Below are 17,062 nucleotides of genomic sequence, written 5' to 3'. Positions count from 1 at the left end.
CAAAATTCCTATGTGTTCTCACCACTCCTCTCACTCTGTTGTCCTCTCCCACTTCAACAATCCAATAGCAGGCAGTTCTCCTTCAGCTTTGTCCTGTGTTTCACTGTCTCTTCTTGCCATTTTCTCCAAAAGTGGCAAATGTCAAACTCCAACAGTCTCCTCAGTTCTCCTCAAACGTTCTTTTCACATGCACAGTGAATTTGCAGCTTGTTGGGAACACAGTGCCATTCATCCAATCATTCAGGATGATGGGTTTGCTCTTCTTCTCTGATGCTGTTTGTCCACACTGCTGCTGCTTGCTGGGACTCTTTGCCCAGGACTTTGCTGCTGTCTCTTTATCTGCCATGTCATTGCTCTTTGGAGCTGCATTCCTTGTCTTCAGGGAGGAGTGAGAGCTCGCTTGTGAGTTTGAGAGACACATGGTGCTGTAAATAAGTTAGCCAGAAACTTGGCCTGAATGTTTCTAATGATGTTAAACTATAACTTTCTTCCGACCGCTGCATGTGGAAAATTGATTCAGGTCTGCTTGTCACCTGAAAGTGACAAACTAAAACATGTTCATTATTATTATCACTGCTTAACCAACACACACAACTCTCTCTCTCTCTCTGTTTTTGTGAATTGTCCTTTCTTAAAAGCAGAAAATGAGATTGTAGTTGCTCTTGGCTGAGCAACACAAAACCTTTTTCCTATGATTATTTTTCATCTACAATGTAAATTTTGTCTCTTTTTTACTCTTTTTTTTTTTTTTTTTTTTTTTTTTAATAGCTGGTGACCTGCAGAATCACCGTTCTCACAATCAGAGGCAATTACTTTTACACAGCGCACAAAAACACTGTGACGTCAGACACATTCACACTCACTTTTTTCATCTGCGTAAATAAATCATTTGGCCAATGGCATGTGCTATCGTGATCTATAAATATGATCACAAATTTATTTAACTATTTTTCAACCCTCCAAAACAAATAACAAAAACATGATGCTGGTGCTATGAACACTCTACACACATGAGTCAAGATGCAGGAAAACTGCTCACGGAAACTCTGCACACTCCAGTTATCACAGTTATCATAATTCTATTTCCTTCTCTTTGAAGAGTTCTCAGCCAGCATCTGATCTGATAATGTGTAGCTTGCTCATCAGCTCAGAAAAAACCAAAACGTAACCTCACACAGTGGTTGCGTGCTTTGCCCCACAGTGGCAAAGACTTGCACTTTCATATTCAATTCAGCTTCTCCGTCATGTAGTTTTCAGCTGTTTCATACAGGGTTCAGCATATTAGTTGTTATTATAGGTTTGCTCTATATCTCAGCAAAGTCTCATCCAGGATGACAAGTTTTCAAGCAGGTCAAGTGCCTCTATGCACTTAATTAGTTCAAATATTTACCTATTTTACTTCATATGTCATTGTACTGAATTTGAGCAACCCTAAGCTTAATGCAGATTACTTTCAACAATTATCCACCTCACATCATGACTGACTGAGGTGCCTCTTCATATTAATATTATTTCATCATTAACACCAGTTTACAGGTTATTATCCTTGCTATTATTAGTATGAATACATTAAAGATAAGTTGTAATTTAATTTTGCCGTTCGTTTATTTTTCATTATTCAGTCGGGTCTGTTTCCAACCCTTTTTAAACTACTTTAAACTACTTTGATCTCCATGTATAAACACTAATTTGTCCAGCGCCTGGACATTTTTCTCTAGCCACTGCTCGTCAGCAGTGAGTTTGGTGGGCTGATTACCCATTATCACACAACTGCAGAGCCGTCTCTGGCACGAGACGTGGGGGTGGTTGCTGACACGCCCTTCTACTCCCTGCTAATCAGGAAGCGGTGGCAGTTTTATGGGATGAAACCCAACCTTTCCCCTTTGTCACCAGTACTTGAGCTCCTTACAGTAAATAAAAAGTCAGTAACAAAGGAAGTAGTTCAGCATCTTACTGTGCTGTAAAAAAAATTAACTTACTTCCGACACACAGAAAACAGACATTTATACACAGTCGCGCAGATCCTTACGGCGGATCACTCCTAAACCCTTACGGCGGGTGAGACCTTTAACGTGTTTTACTTTACAATCCTTTCGGCGGATTAGTCCTATGAGCTCTTACAGTGGGTCAACCTTATTACACGTAGAAATCCGTACAGTGGATTAGACTGTCAACCCTTTCATTTTACGCGAGTGTGATTGAGTGGAATCTTTACCTTCCAAGATCTCTCCGTCTATGTTTGAGGTCTTACACTGGATCCCAGCGTCGTGGACCGCTTAACCGGCCTGGACCCGAATTTTTTTTACGTTCCAGGGCTTTCGCTCCTTCTTTGAGGAGGCTGTCGACAGTCTGCGGTACGGCCCCCCGACGGCGATAGGATACAGGTAGATCTCTTGTTTGGAGTCACAACAATAGAGTTGCTTTTTCCAAATCCGGCTCGAAGGACCAAGAAATGTAAGGAGATAAACCTCAGGAAAGCAAAGAATCACGGGCCCAGAGTTAATTCATGTACATGGACGATTACCTGACACCTTCCGTCGACTACAGAAAGTGTAGGCAAAAGCGCGCCAGGCATTCGCTCAGAGTTTATTATATACTGTCCTCTCACGTAACACTCATGGGTGGAGTACAAGTTAGGAAAAAACAACTTCTTATCTGCTGCTTGCATACGAGGCTGCACAGGATGCAAGCTTGCAAGACGAAGAGGAACAAGTTGATTAACGATCTTGTAGTGGGTTAGAACAATACATGTGGGTGTTTGTCTAACTTGAGCAACTTCCTCATGTGATCACTTTGCTCCAGCTAAAGAATTTGCTGACACGCTATGTACAGGCATTACTGTGCAATTTAAATAAAGCTAAATAATAAGGTAAAATCTTTTCACACATTGTAAGGCCACTCACCGAACTCACATAGAACGAACACACATAGGCTATGCCCCTATGCAGCGCAGTAAGAAAGGCCAGGCAGGACAGGGAAAGACCTACTTGAATTAATCAGAGCCCTTTGGGAGTAGATGGGATCAGTCGTGTGTTGATGCTTTTTACCACATCATTCAGTGTCTGACCACTGCCCCTGTGCTAGCCTTTGCAGAGGTAAACAAGCCATACACCCTTCATGTGGATGCCAGTCTGAAAGGTCTTGGGGCCGTGTTGTACCAAGAGCACCCCCAGGGGCTGTGGCCCGTGGCTTTTGCCAGCCGGAAATTGAGCTGCTCCGAACAGCGGTACCCAGTGCACCAGTTAGAGTTCCTGGCTTTGAAGTGGGCTGTCGTGGACAAATTCCATTTGTATGGCGCAAAGTTTACAGTGCACACTGATAACAACCCGCTGATGTATGTCCTTACCACCGCAAAGCTAAATGCAACAAGGCACCGATGGCTCGCGGCTCTAGCTAGTTATGACTTTGATCTTCAGTATCGGTCTGGCAAGACTAATATAGATGCTGATTTGCTATCGAGAAACATGGTTGATGACTTGAAGGAGATTGAATGGGATCAGGTCTCTCAAAGTGGCGTAAAGTCTATTTGTAAGAGAATATGTTTTGATGATGCAACTGAGACCAATGCGAGATACATCGATCAGTTGGGGGCACCTCCCGAGTGTGTTCCAGCTGTGTATGCTACTCAGTTAAGTCTGCCAGCAGTAGGGCAGGTGTCAAGGCCAGAGTTGTGACAAGCTCAAAGAACAGACCATGCCCTAGGCAGAGTGATTGATGCGCTGAACACTGGTACCCAATCTGAGTTTGTGTTAATGAGGCGGTAGGCCAGCAAACTTGTCATGAGAGATGGGTTACTTTACAGGACAACCCAGAAGCAGTCCGGGGATGAGCTGTACCAGCTTGTGTTGCCTTCTCAATACAGAGAACAGGTATTGCGGTCTGCTCATGATGGTATGGGACATTTAGGAATAGAAAGAGCCACTGACTTTCTGAAAGATAGGTTTTATTGGCCGAAAATGGCAAATGACGTGGAGCAGTATGTCAAAAACTGTGGGGTATGTGTCACCCATAAAACACCCTACAAGAGAGCAGTGTTTTTGCACCAGATCAGCAGCAAGGGTCCCATGGACTTGGTTTGCATGGATTTTCTGTCTATGGAGCCAGACTCCAAGGGGAGAGGTAATGTTTTGGTGGTAACTGACTATTTTACCGGCTTTCCTCACTAAAAACCAAAAAGCCACCACGGTTGCAAAAGTGTTGGTGGACAAATATTTTGTGCACTATGGATTGCCTGCCAGAATACATTCTGACCAAGGACGAGACTTCAAGAGCCAATTAATCCGTGAGCTCTTGCGGTTATTGGGTATATGGAAGTCTCGGACAACTCCCTATCACCCCCAGGGGGATCCGCAACCCGAGAGATTCTATCGAACTTTGTTGTCAATGTTAGCGACACTAGGGGAGGAGAAGAAGCGTACTTAGAGTCAGCATGTAGGGTCGCTAGTTCATGCCTATAATAGCACGAAGAGCGATGCTACAGGGTATTCTCCCTATTTTTTGATGTTTGGGAGGGAGGCTAGGCTTCCCGTGGATATTTGTTTTGGAGCATCTCCTGATGGAGCTGAGGAGAAGACTCATTCACAGTATGTGACAAACTTGAAACAGGATTTGCAGAGAACTTATCAATTAGACAAGGACGCTGCTGATAAGGTACACAAGAGGAACAAAAGAGCTTTTGATCGACGAGTCAGTTTCCAAGCCTTGGAAGTGGGAGACAGGGTACTCCTTAAGAATCTGGGGTTGAAGGGGAAACATAAGTTGGAAGGCAAATGGAACATTGTACCACATGTGATTGTGGGAAAACTGCCCAACCTAACGGTGTATAGGGTGAAGCCACAAACGGGTCAAGGTAGTGTGAGAACCCTACACAGAGATCATTTGTTACCAATTGGGACAGAAGTGAGACTGGCAGAAGGCATGGCTAGAGATGAAGTGCCAGTGAGACCACAGACTCGCAGGAGGGGAAAAGGAAAAGAGAGGGTAGAAAGGAGAGATGCGAGTCAAGACACTGGGGAGTCGACTGGATCGTCAGATGTAGAATACGAGAGGTCACATGCCTAGTACAGAGACTGTGTGGAGAAAGTGTTGAGGGAGGAGTCATTTAGTTACAATTCTCCATTGGCATCGGAGGATGATGCTCAAGCTATGTTTCTATCTGAGGGCAATGCCGATGAGTCTCAGGAAGAAGCAGATGACATTTGTAGTGTAGAGAACACCGATACAGAGTCAGAGGTGGAGAAGGAAAGACCTCTCTCAAGGAGGTCAAGGGAAAGACGGAGTATTGGGGAAGAGGTCAGCAAATGCCTTATGTCAGGGACGACTGGAAAGAGAAGAATAAAGCCAGTTTTGAGACTGTCCTACGATGAACCAGGGAAGGCTAGTGACCAACCTATTACTATTGTTCACAGAGGGGTTGTGATAAAGTTGGGGAATGTGTAAACGAAAACGGAAAAAAAAAAGTGAAGTTCCAAGAGTGTCTGTTATACATTCAAGATGTGTGGAGTTTTATTTGTTTTCAGCAGCCTTGGGTGATGTCTGATTAGGATATCCAGACAATTAGAAGGGGGAGGTTGTAGCCCGGGTATATTTTATGGGGCTAAGTTTTATTTCCAGTTGGATATATCTGAATAGTTCTGTTGTTTATTTTACTGCGTTGGTAGTAGTGGTAAGGAAGTGTGTTTAGGTGCTTTTACTTTGAAAGGAAGGGAGCGGGAGGAGAAACGGGGTGCAGCCACGAGAGAGCAGAGGAGAGAGAAAAGCGTGCGCGAGATGCGGCTAGCGTCTACAGAGACTTTACCCAATGGACGGCAAGGATAAATCATCCCATGCCGACGGCTGAGTAACAGAGTGTGACTGTAAGGTGGTGCAGCCTGGAGTGGTTTGCACTGTTGCCTCGAAATATCCCTAGTTAGCGGCGTGCTAACTTGGCTAATCGGAGTTAGCCCTAAAGGCGGACTTCGCTGGGCGTCACCTGACCTGCACGGAGTGGGAGGCTACTGACTGCCAAGGCAGGCTGATCAAGTTTGCTGCTTAAAAGGAGTAAGCGTGCAGCTCGGTGACCTAAGGGACGGACCTCTCGGTGTGCTGTGAGTGTATTGTGGACAGGAGAATAAGGTTTACAGGTAGGAGCACCATTTTGTTTTCTTTTAGGACCGTTGGTTTCTACGCACCCTAGCATCAATCCAGGCCTGCACCGAGGGGACTTGGGAAACTGGGTGGTGTGTGAGAGAGAGTGTGTGTGTGTGTGTGTGTGGGGCCCATTACGGTAAAGAACTGTGTAACTGTTATTATTGTTATATTTTATCATTGCAAGAGACTTCTTACTTTATTGATTTATTAGGTGTTTACCAGTTCATTAAGTAAACCTGCTTGGTTTCAACAGAAGATCTTGTGTCTGGTACTGTTTCTTATCTATAGTTCAGAGTAAGATAAAGGTGTTATAGGTATGTAACTCTGGGGAGCTTGCACTGAGGGCAACTGGGTAAGTTCAAGGTAACTAGAACTCAGGGCGTACCCAGCTATAGTGGAGTACTGAGTCAGGGGCGCTACATTTATCAAGTTACCCAAATATTTCAGCAATTACAGAATTACAGCTAAAAGAATATTAACATATCAGCATTTGCATTTTCTTCAGGAAACGCATTCTCTTTATAGTTAACCTTAGTGTGTAAAGATGACTCCCAATTTACATGAACAAATTGGAATCTATTAGATATGATTTACACAGTATTTGTAAAAGCTACCACATGCTAAAATCTCGGTAATAAAATTTCATGGTCGACAGTATTGAATGCAAATCTCAAACTGGTTGAGGGTTACTCAAACTCTTATAGCCTCTAGTGGCCCCCACCTAGTCGTAAAAACCTAAACATTCACATTCTTTCTAACTCCTAGCGAGCCTGACTTATGGCCTTGGCTCCCTATTTTGTCTACCTTCAACAACGGTGGGGGTGTAGTCTCCCGTGAAATGTGCTCTCTGTCTCCTCTACTATCACAAAAAGCAAGGTCCTGACTCTCTGAAAACAGTATTTCTTATAACTCAGCAGTATAATGCATCATAAACAATATCATTCATTCACACTGAATCGGCAGTCTAATGTAATACAAATCAGTTTAATAACTGTAATAGTTATCACCTTCTTCTAATTCGGGAGAATACTACAAACTAAAACTACATAATAATTTCACAATCTTTAATTAGGGGTATAACATGGCATAAGATAATATTATAATCTCACAACAGGCAGGTAAATCTGCAACACTTATTCCTAGTCCCAACTCTGGATAGTCACGTTTACGCAACAGTATAATATACAGTGGGGCAAAAAAGTATTTAGTCAGCCACCGATTGTGCAAGTTCCCCCACTTAAAATGATGACAGAGGTCAGTAATTTGCACCAGAGGTACACTTCAACTGTGAGAGACAGAATGTGAAAAAAAAATCCATGAATTCACATGGTAGGATTTGTAAAGATTTTTTCGTAAATCAGGGTGGAAAATAAGTATTTGGTCAATAACAAAAATACAACTCAATACTTTGTAACATAACCTTTGTTGGCAATAACAGAGGTCAAACGTTTACTATAGGTCTTTACCAGGTTTGCACACACAGTAGCTGGTATTTTGGCCCATTCCTCCATGCAGATCTTCTCAAGAGCAGTGATGTTTTGGGGCTGTCGCCGAGCAACACGGACTTTCAACTCCCGCCACAGATTTTCTATGGGGTTGAGGTCTGGAGACTGGCTAGGCCACTCCAGGACTTTCAAATGCTTCTTACGGAGCCACTCCTTTGTTGCCCGGGCGGTGTGTTTTGGATCATTGTCATGTTGGAAGACCCAGCCTCGTTTCATCTTCAAAGTTCTCACTGATGGAAGGAGGTTTTGGCTCAAAATCTCACGATACTTGGCCCCATTCATTCTGTCCTTAACACGGATCAGTCGTCCTGTCCCCTTGGCAGAAAAACAGCCCCATAGCATGATGTTTCCACCCCCATGCTTTACAGTAGGTATGGTGTTCTTGGGATGCAACTCAGTATTCTTCTTCCTCCAAACACGACGAGTTGAGTTTATACCAAAAAGTTCTACTTTGGTTTCATCTGACCACATGACATTCTCCCAATCCTCTGCTGTATCATCCATGTGCTCTCTGGCAAACTTCAGACGGGCCTGGACATGCACTGGCTTCAGCAGCGGAACACGTCTGGCACTGCGGGATTTGATTCCCTGCCGTTGTAGTGTGTTACTGATGGTGACCTTTGTTACTTTGGTCCCAGCTCTCTGCAGGTCATTCACCAGGTCCCCCCGTGTGGTTCTGGGATCTTTGCTCACCGTTCTCATGATCATTTTGACCCCACGGGATGAGATCTTGCGTGGAGCCCCAGATCGAGGGAGATTATCAGTGGTCTTGTATGTCTTCCATTTTCTGATGATTGCTCCCACAGTTGATTTTTTCACACCAAGCTGCTTGCCTATTGTAGATTCACTCTTCCCAGTCTGGTGCAGGTCTACAATTCTTTTCCTGGTGTCCTTCGAAAGCTCTTTGGTCTTGGCCATGGCGGAGTTTGGAGTCTGACTGGTTGAGGCTGTGGACAGGTGTCTTTTATACAGATGATGAGGTCAAACAGGTGCCATTCATACAGGTAACGAGTGGGGGACAGAAAAGCTTCTTACAGAAGACGTTACAGGTCTGTGAGAGCCAGGGATTTTCCTTGTTTGAGGTGACCAAATACTTATTTTCCACCCTGATTTACGAATAAATTCTTTACAAATCCTACCATGTGAATTCATGGATTTTTTTTTCACATTCTGTCTCTCACAGTTGAAGTGTACCTCTGGTGCAAATTACTGACCTCTGTCATCATTTTAAGTGGGGGAACTTGCACAATCGGTGGCTGACTAAATACTTTTTTGCCCCACTGTATATAACATGATTTAGTAACAGCAGTAATGTCCACACAGTTATTCATGGCAGTAGTCATTATAGCTATTTCAGCAGAGAAAAAATGTGTTTTAAAATTGAATTATTTACTTATCTCCTGCATATAAAGTCAAATAAATGAAAATCTGTCATTTAATAACCTGAGTGAATTTAACCTGTGGCCCACTGAATGAGTTAAATATTGTTAAAAAAACATACCAAACTAGATAGTTACTCATTCACTGCATGTGAAGATGAAAAACATGACATCGAAGAAAATGCATGCTTATAAATTGACTTCAGAAGCATTCGGGAACACTTTGACTTAAAGAACATTAAAGTAGAAGACCTTTTGATTTGGCAGGACTCTTCACATGCTTTTCTTGCAAGAAGTATGTTGGTCAGAGAGACGACCAAGAATCTGACGTTGACTGAGTTCATTTCATTAACTGCTTTTAAATCTAAACTATGAATCCTTGAGGCCAAGTCCATAACATGCAGCTGTTTCAATTAGATTGATTGTCATTTTAACTGATTTTTAAATTTTTAGTTGAATTTTATTTAATTTTATTGAATTGTATTTTTTTCATTTATTTTTGCATGCGTGTTGTTGCTGCATGTGTTTAATTGAGTAATTTCTGTAACTGTGAGACATTTGCTTCTGCCCATCTTGGCCAGGTCTCCCTTGAAAAGGAGGTTTTTAATCTCAATAGGACCTTCCTGGTTAAATAAAGATTATTAAAATAAATAAATAAATATAGACCTCTCAATTCCCTTTCACTGCAGGTGTCTGCAAAAATGGTCAGTAGAATTTTTCTTCAAGAACTACTTTGAGTACTTTTCAGAGGCTGTACTTTTTCACTTTTACTTTTAAAAAATTTGCTTCACTAGTTCAACTTTTAAATGAATATTTTTTTAATCCAGGTATCTGTACTTCTACTACTACTACACTACTAAAGAAAGTGTGCACTTTTTCCTTGTCTGTTCATTTGGCTCTTCCTCTCCTCTGCCTGGGTGAGCGGCTTTCAGTTCAAGTTTCTTCTTGTGCCTGCCCTGACTTCTTGGTTGTCTTGTTCAGGATCCCGTCCTGTAAGGGTGGGGGGCATCATTAACTTTATGCTGATAGTGTTTCGAGAAAATAAAGTCATGAGGTAACTTCAGATGTCTGACCTGTCTGTGATCAACAACGTTAAGCAGCACTGAGGTCACAATGCAGCTGATGGTGTTGGCCAACATGAAGATCATCATCCTCTGCCAACGCCACAGCGGGATCTTAGTTTCACTACAACACAAATGGAGAAACTGCAGAGCTAAACAAGACTGGAAGGACAATTAGTGCTTTACAAAAAGGTAGAGTTGTGTGTGGGATTTCCCATGCACCCTTGAATGCACCATAGGTGTGCATGTGTGCAGCTTCATCTCAGAGACAAACAGCAGCTAAACAACTGACAGTGCGTGTGCTCATGAGACCGCATGTTTAAAGATGTACTTCACTTAGTCATGTTTTTGTTTAGCCATGTTTAGCGTGTTTGATGACATATGAGCAGTTCTTTGTGCTTCTGTGTAAATGAGGTTATGCATAAGTGGCAGTTCGCTAACATAACAGATTTTATTACTGACTAGCTTCTAGCAGAGAGATTTGTTGTTTCTGTGCTCTGTGTACTGGATCTTAAATAGTGTGAAGTTGCTTTCATTGCATAGCTGTATGCAGTGTGTTAATTCATATTATCTGACTTTAGGTTTACATAACCAGTCTGAAGTAATATGCCAGCTTATTTATTTATATACTGTATTTGAGTACAGCTCAGCTGTATCTTTATGTGTATGATGTAATTTGAAGTGTAACTGGTTTGCATTATTATGCTTTGTCCACACACACACACACACACACACACACACACACACACACACACACACACACACTTCTCAATTTTAAATATGAAGAACAACAACTTGGACTCTGCCTGTTTTGTTCCACACTCATTTGAACATTAACAAATGTTCTGACCCGACACTCTGAAGCGATTGCTGCCAGCTCAGCTTTCATGGAACCTTCTAAACAAGTGCACTGCAATGAGATTCTAATGTCAGGTTCTCCCCACCTGGACTTGGTGCCTAGTATCTGTCCAACAATGAGATTTGAGATCCCGACCCCAAACATCTGTACGGAGGTGGCCAGGCCGGTGGCAGTTCCCAGAGTCGCCTGAGGTACGACAAGGGGAATAGACGGCCACATGCTGGCCTGGAATGCCACACAGGCAGCAACAAGTTTAACATACTAGGAAATACATTAATTCATAGTAATAATTTACCATTTTAACTCGGACGTCTAAGATTTTATTTATCAAAAATGAATTAAAAAAATAAAATCCACACTCACAGCAGCAAAAGAGTAGGTGACTCCCAGCCATATGGTTGAAACCAGAGGAGGGACAAAAGTGAAAGCCAGGAGTCCAAACACAGGCAGCGTGAGGACGGCGCTCGCCAATACGAAAACTCCCCGCAGACCCACATAATCCTGAAACACATGACAGCGAGAGTGTTTCAAGATTCCTCCTGGACCTGATGAAGGTTTATTCCTATTAAAAGGAAGTTTTTCTTCCCACTGTCACAAAGTCCTTGCTCATGGGGGGTCTTAGCTTACCATATAAAGCACCCTACAGGGACAGTTGTTTTGATCTGGTGCAGTATGAATAAAATTGAATTGAAGACAGGAATAAGATTTGGGTTGAAATGAAAGATACATACAATGAGAACGCCCATGATGGGTGAGAGGACCACTAAGCTGTCATAGACTGCTCCCACAATATAAGCTGCCTCCTTCTGGCTGTAGTAGCTGTACTTATCCTGGATGAACTTGCTGGGATATGAAGAAAAAAAACAAACAAAAAAAAAGAAGACAGATGTGAATATTTAAGTTTAAGTTTCACGGATTACTCTGAAAGCGGTTCTACAGTGGCTTGCAAAAGTATTCGGCCCCTTGAACTTTCCCACATTTTTTCACATTACAGCCACAAACATGAATCAATTTGATTGGAATTCCACATGAAAGACCAATACAAAGTGGTGTACATGTGAGAAGTGGAATGAAAATCATACACATTGAATTTCTTGCAAGGATTTCAGTTTCTATATGTGCGTACCTGGTAGAGACATACCCTAAAAGACTGGCAGCTGTAATTGCAGCAAAAGGTGGTTCTACAAAGTATTGACTCAGGGCGCTGAATAATTACGCACACACACCACTTTTCAGTTATTTATTTGTAAAAAATGTTTGGAGTGTATGGTTTTCATTCCACTTCTCACATGTACACCACTTTGTATTGGTCTTTCATGTGGAATTCCAGTAAAATTGATTCATGTTTGTGGCTGTAATGTGACAAAATGTGGTAAAGTTCAAGGGGGCCAAATACTTTTGCAAGCCACTGTACATGCACAAGCCTGTATGCTCACACTTTATATTGAGAACTCTACCTTGCATCAGCAATGAAGGGGAAGATGCCGTTGTAGAAGAACATGATGGTGAGAACCAGCAGCCAGTATCTTACTGACAGGAGCTTCACATCCTGAATCCTCTACACATAAAAACACACAACAATAAATGATGCTCCCCACACAGATCACTAGTGTGTCCATAATACTGAAAAATTAAGGTTTTAATCTTCAGTGTTATGTATGCATGTTGTTATTATTAAAGGATATTGATCGTACCACTTTGCGAGACTCTTCTTGGATGGCTCCATCGAGACCCAGCTGTCTCACTCCAATCTTGTCCAAGATGCTGACAATGACAGCAGAAGCGAAGCCCAGCACACACAACAGTGCGCCTAAGAAACAATAACATGAGAAACCCAGGTCACATGGCACCACACCATAATCCTTGAGATTTCTTTGCATTCGTCACCTACCACCCCAGAGTGTCCACTGCATGCCATATTTTTCTTCAAACGTCTGCGTGAGGAAGAAGTTCAACACCGAGCCCAGCCGCGAGAAGGCCAGGGTCAGGCTGAAAGCCAAAGCCAACTCCTTCCCTTTGAACCAGAAGGCTGTGATGCGTTTCTGAACAACTAATGAAGAAGGAGAAAGGTAACTGAGCGGTTAAGAAATGCTCCTCAAAGGCGATGCTGCAGAGAATATTTGTTCATATCCATGAAGGGAACTTACCAGTCAGAGATCCATTGCCTGATCCAAACAGCAGACGGCCGGTGAGCATTAGCGGCATCAAGTAGGGAGATCCCTTGAAGTGGGAGCCGAGAGCAAACAGCAATGAGCCCAAAACACAGAGAAAAGAGAAGAGAAACACACCGACTGCAAAGAGGAGCAAAAGAAATGGTTGTACCATCACTTTACTGTCAGTAGATTAAAAATAACTGCAGACCATGCAGAGAGAAAACATAAAACAAAACTTACAGCGATTTCCTAATTTGTCAATGAGGAATCCAGCCAGGATCAACACTGTTGCATTCCTGTTGATAACAGAAAGAAGCTTCTCATTGATAAGCCACTTTTCTGCATTTTCACAGTGAAATCAATGCATTAACGTGCTTACGTCCAAGCATAGATGGCATAGAGAAGATTGTACTGCTGAGGGGTCATCCCCAGTCCCTCCACACAGTCCACTGTCCCGTTGATCACCGTCGCATTGGGACACGTCAGGTTCTGTCAAAAAACAACAGTCAAACATTAAAAACAACATCAGTCTTTCCCTGCTGATAATCAAGTCGTGCAATATTGATGCGATCTGTAAGCAGCACTGCCTCTTGCTCACCCCTTGGAACTGATCCTGTAACACACTTGGAATGTCGACGCAAAAGTAGGACCCAAAGGTCAGCAGACAGTTAAAGAAGAGCACCACAAAACGATAGTATGCTGCAAGACAGTGACGCACAATAAAGAAAGGGCAACATCAGGTGATTTAAAAAGGCAGCAGCGTCAGATCAATATAGCAAATACTTGTTATGTCTGAGGACATTTTTGGCTTTCAACAAAGCGCTATTGTGCAACCCGGCACGTTTTGGTTTTTAGCTTGCTTTTAAGGAGAAAAAAGTATGTAATTCTGTAATCCTAGTGGAAGTATAAAATGCTGAGATTTTAGGGAAGTGTGTTCAGGGTTACAAGCAGAGGTCTGGTTTGTATCAGTAATATGTGCTGACTTGCTGTGTTTTTAATAAATAACTTTGCAGTGAGACGTACCTTTTTCCGCCGGCTGCGCCATCGCGTTATCTTTAAAACAAAGAGTCAAAAATCATATCCTTTGCTGTCGTTTACATGAACAGAGTGAGCAGCTGCAACGCTTCTTCTGCAGTTGATGTTGGGAAACTCATATCTTAAAACCATGTGGACGGAGTGTTTGTTGCTTAGTAACCTACTGCTGTCTTGGCCCCTCCACCAGCATGTGGTCTGGCACACCGAGTGTCACGGTTCTGGGTTAGTTTGACCCAGCGATTCCTGCCAGGAAACATTGCAGTAAGGAGGAAATAGAAGAGGACAGGCTGAAAGTGAAGGAGAGGAAGGAGGCGAGAGAGCGGCGAGAGTCCAGGAGAAGGAGGAGAGGAGACAGGAGCAGCAGAGGAGGAGAGAAGCGGCCAAGGCCAAGACCCTCAAGAGTCTCCGGCCAGAAAACTGCCTCAAATGCATCACTGTCTGCATACTTAACTTGAACTTAACTTTCCAACTACAATTTGAGGCCAACTTTAAAAATTAAATAAATATGTTAGGGTGACCAAAGGTCCTCTTTTCCCCGGTCATATCCACTTTTCACGTTCTGTCCGGGGCGTCCTGGGGAATTTTCGAGATGGATGAAAATGTCCGGGTTTTCCTATAGGCATACAGAGGACCCATATGTGCGACTTTGTCTCCGAACTGCTGCGTTGTAAGTGGTTGTTCCGTGCTCACAGACGGGACAGAGTGCGCAGCAGCGCGCTGAAAAGATGCCACAAGATGCCAAAGCACAAGTGCATCTTTTTAGACAAACTAAAAAACAAATTTCCCATTTACCATCCCTTGGAATAAATGGGAGATCAGATGTTGGAAGACGGCAGGGCTGTTGCAGAGACCGAAGGGCATCACCAGGTACTCCCAGTGCCCGTTAGGGGTGATGAAGGCCGTCTTCCATTTGTCCCCTTCCCTAATGCGCACCAAATTGTAGGCGCTGTGCAGGTCCAGTTTGGTGAAGATGCAGGCCTGGGAGAGGGAGTCGAGTGCGGTGGATAGCAGAGGAAGAGGATGGCGGTTCTTGATAGTGACTTTATTCAGGCCCCGATAATCTATACAGGGGCGGAGCCCACCATCTTTCTTCTTGACGAAGAAGAATCCAGCAGCAGCAGGAGAGGTGGAAGGGCGAATGAAGCCCTGTTGGAGAGCCTCAGCAACGTACTCTGGCCTTAGTCTCTTCAGAAGACAGAGAGAACAGGCGACCACGAGGGGGGACCGCTCCCGGGGGGAGCTCAATGGCCCTGTCATAGGAATGATGAGGAGGTAGAGTGGAGGCTTGCCTCTTACTGAAGACCTCAGATAGGTCATGGTAAGCCGGAGGGATCTTATCCAGATCGATGGGCTCTGGGGGAGAGGCCTCTTCTGACTTGGAGTTCATTTTGGTCCGAGGGAGAAGGCAGCGGCATGGACACTGGGGACCCCAATCCAGGATCTGGCAGGAAGACCAGGAGATATGGGGGTCATGTTGACGGAACCAGGGGTATCCTAGGATGAGAGGAGAGGATGTGGCCGAGACTACTAGAAACCGGATCTCCTCCTGATGATCCCCGATAGACATGCAAACCGGCCGGGTCTGGAACTGGATCGGGTAGGGTTGGAGGGGTCTCCCATCTACTGAGGTCACCGGGAGAACTCGATCAACAGGAGTCAACGGAATGCGAAGTCGAGAGGCTAGTTTTTGGTCGATGAAGTTCTCAGCTGCTCCGGTATCCAGGAGAGCTTCAGATGAGAACTGTTGGTGTTTCAGCTGAAATATTACTGGTAACAGAAAACGAGAGGGGTCAGAGAAGTGTGATGGGCCAGGTGGGACTCCCCTGCAGTCTACCTGGCGTCGTCGTTCCCGGACGTAGCGGGCACTGGGGACGACGGTGTCGAGCTGATCCACAGTAGGCGCAGAGACCCTCACGCCAGCGTCTCTCTCTCTCCTCTTTAGACAGTCTACCCAGCTGCATGGGCTCCTCGCTGGACATACTGCTTGGGCTAGCAGCTGCTCCTTCTGAGGGGGAGGAGACTGCGAAGACGTGGCCCTCTGAGGCTGGAAGGGTTTGAAAGCCCGAGGGGTGTGGCAAGGCCGCGACATCACTCGTTAGTCGATCTTCAGGGCGAGGTCCACGGCCTCATCCAGAGTTTTGGGGGCCTCACGACCAGTCATCTCATCTCGGATGTAATCAGCCAGTCCCTCCAAAAAATGGAGCGTAGAGAAGCATCTCCGCACTTTAGCTTAGCGGCCAGGGTACGGAATTGTGAAGCAAAGTGACAGATGGGTCGATTGCCCTGGCGTAAATGGAGCAGCTGTGACTCCACTTCCACTTCACTGCTCGGGGGAACAAACTTCTTTTTTAATTCTTCTACAAACAGGGCATAGTCATTGCAAGCTGCAGATTTATTGTTGTAGAGAGCCGCGGCCCATTCCTGGGCCTGGCCAGACAAGAAAGAGGTTAACATTGCAACTTTTGCACGGGCGGTGGCGTAGGGTTCTGCACTCACTGGCGTTGGCTGACGTTGCAACGAGGTGACGGAAGTGGAAAGTTGGAGGACAGTTTCAGTGAGAGATTCCACTTTTGTGCTCATTCGATCTACCACACCACGAAGATATATTACTTCGGCTTTCAGCCGTTCGAATTCCGCTGGGTCTATGACGGGCTCAGACATCCTGTCACGATCGGGGGAAATGCGCAAATTAAACACAGTAATTCGGCGTGCCCGTGTGCCGTGCTGGCTAGACCCAAACACGGCGAAGGCTAGCGATGGGTTGGAACAGGCACGCAGTTACTCTAGTAACGATCAGTGCACGAAGTGCAGCTTCAGAACCGACGTTACAGATGGAGAGCGAGAGGAGCCGGGATGAGAAAAAGAGTCAAGAGGGAAAACACAGTGGCTGAAGCAGGCGGAGACTGACGTCGGCAAGGATTCGGAGCTCCTGACATGAAGA

General features: G+C 44.4%; 1 protein-coding gene across 4 annotated transcripts; it reads right to left on the bottom strand.

Moving 5' to 3' along the window:
- Window positions 1-9,622: 9,622 nt before the first annotated feature.
- LOC146512871 (lysosomal dipeptide transporter MFSD1-like) lies at window positions 9,623-14,226 on the bottom strand. 4 transcript variants are annotated; one of them, XM_085169394.1, is made up of 13 exons: window positions 14,110-14,226; window positions 13,685-13,785; window positions 13,466-13,575; window positions 13,327-13,382; window positions 13,081-13,224; window positions 12,825-12,983; window positions 12,628-12,743; window positions 12,391-12,491; window positions 11,665-11,776; window positions 11,297-11,434; window positions 11,019-11,158; window positions 10,087-10,198; window positions 9,623-10,003 (listed from the first exon to the last, which is right to left on the bottom strand). In XM_085169394.1, exons 1-13 carry the CDS (start codon window positions 14,129-14,131, stop codon window positions 9,947-9,949), a joined length of 1,368 nt encoding a protein of 455 aa, XP_085025520.1. In that variant the 5' UTR covers window positions 14,132-14,226; the 3' UTR covers window positions 9,623-9,946. The 4 variants fall into 4 exon arrangements, with proteins under 4 accessions (XP_085025520.1, XP_085025522.1, XP_085025519.1 ...); XM_085169396.1 differs by lacking the exons at window positions 9,623-10,003; window positions 11,019-11,158 and having other exon boundaries at window positions 10,086-10,198; XM_085169393.1 differs by lacking the exons at window positions 9,623-10,003; window positions 10,087-10,198 and having other exon boundaries at window positions 10,485-11,158.
- Window positions 14,227-17,062: the final 2,836 nt, after the last annotated feature.

The sequence above is a fragment of the Neolamprologus multifasciatus genome, chromosome 8, assembly GCF_963576455.1.
Source record: "Neolamprologus multifasciatus chromosome 8, fNeoMul1.2, whole genome shotgun sequence".
NCBI lineage: Eukaryota > Metazoa > Chordata > Actinopteri > Cichliformes > Cichlidae > Neolamprologus > Neolamprologus multifasciatus.
The sequence above is the reverse complement of the archived record's forward strand: the minus strand, read 5'-3'. Positions and strand labels throughout refer to the sequence as shown.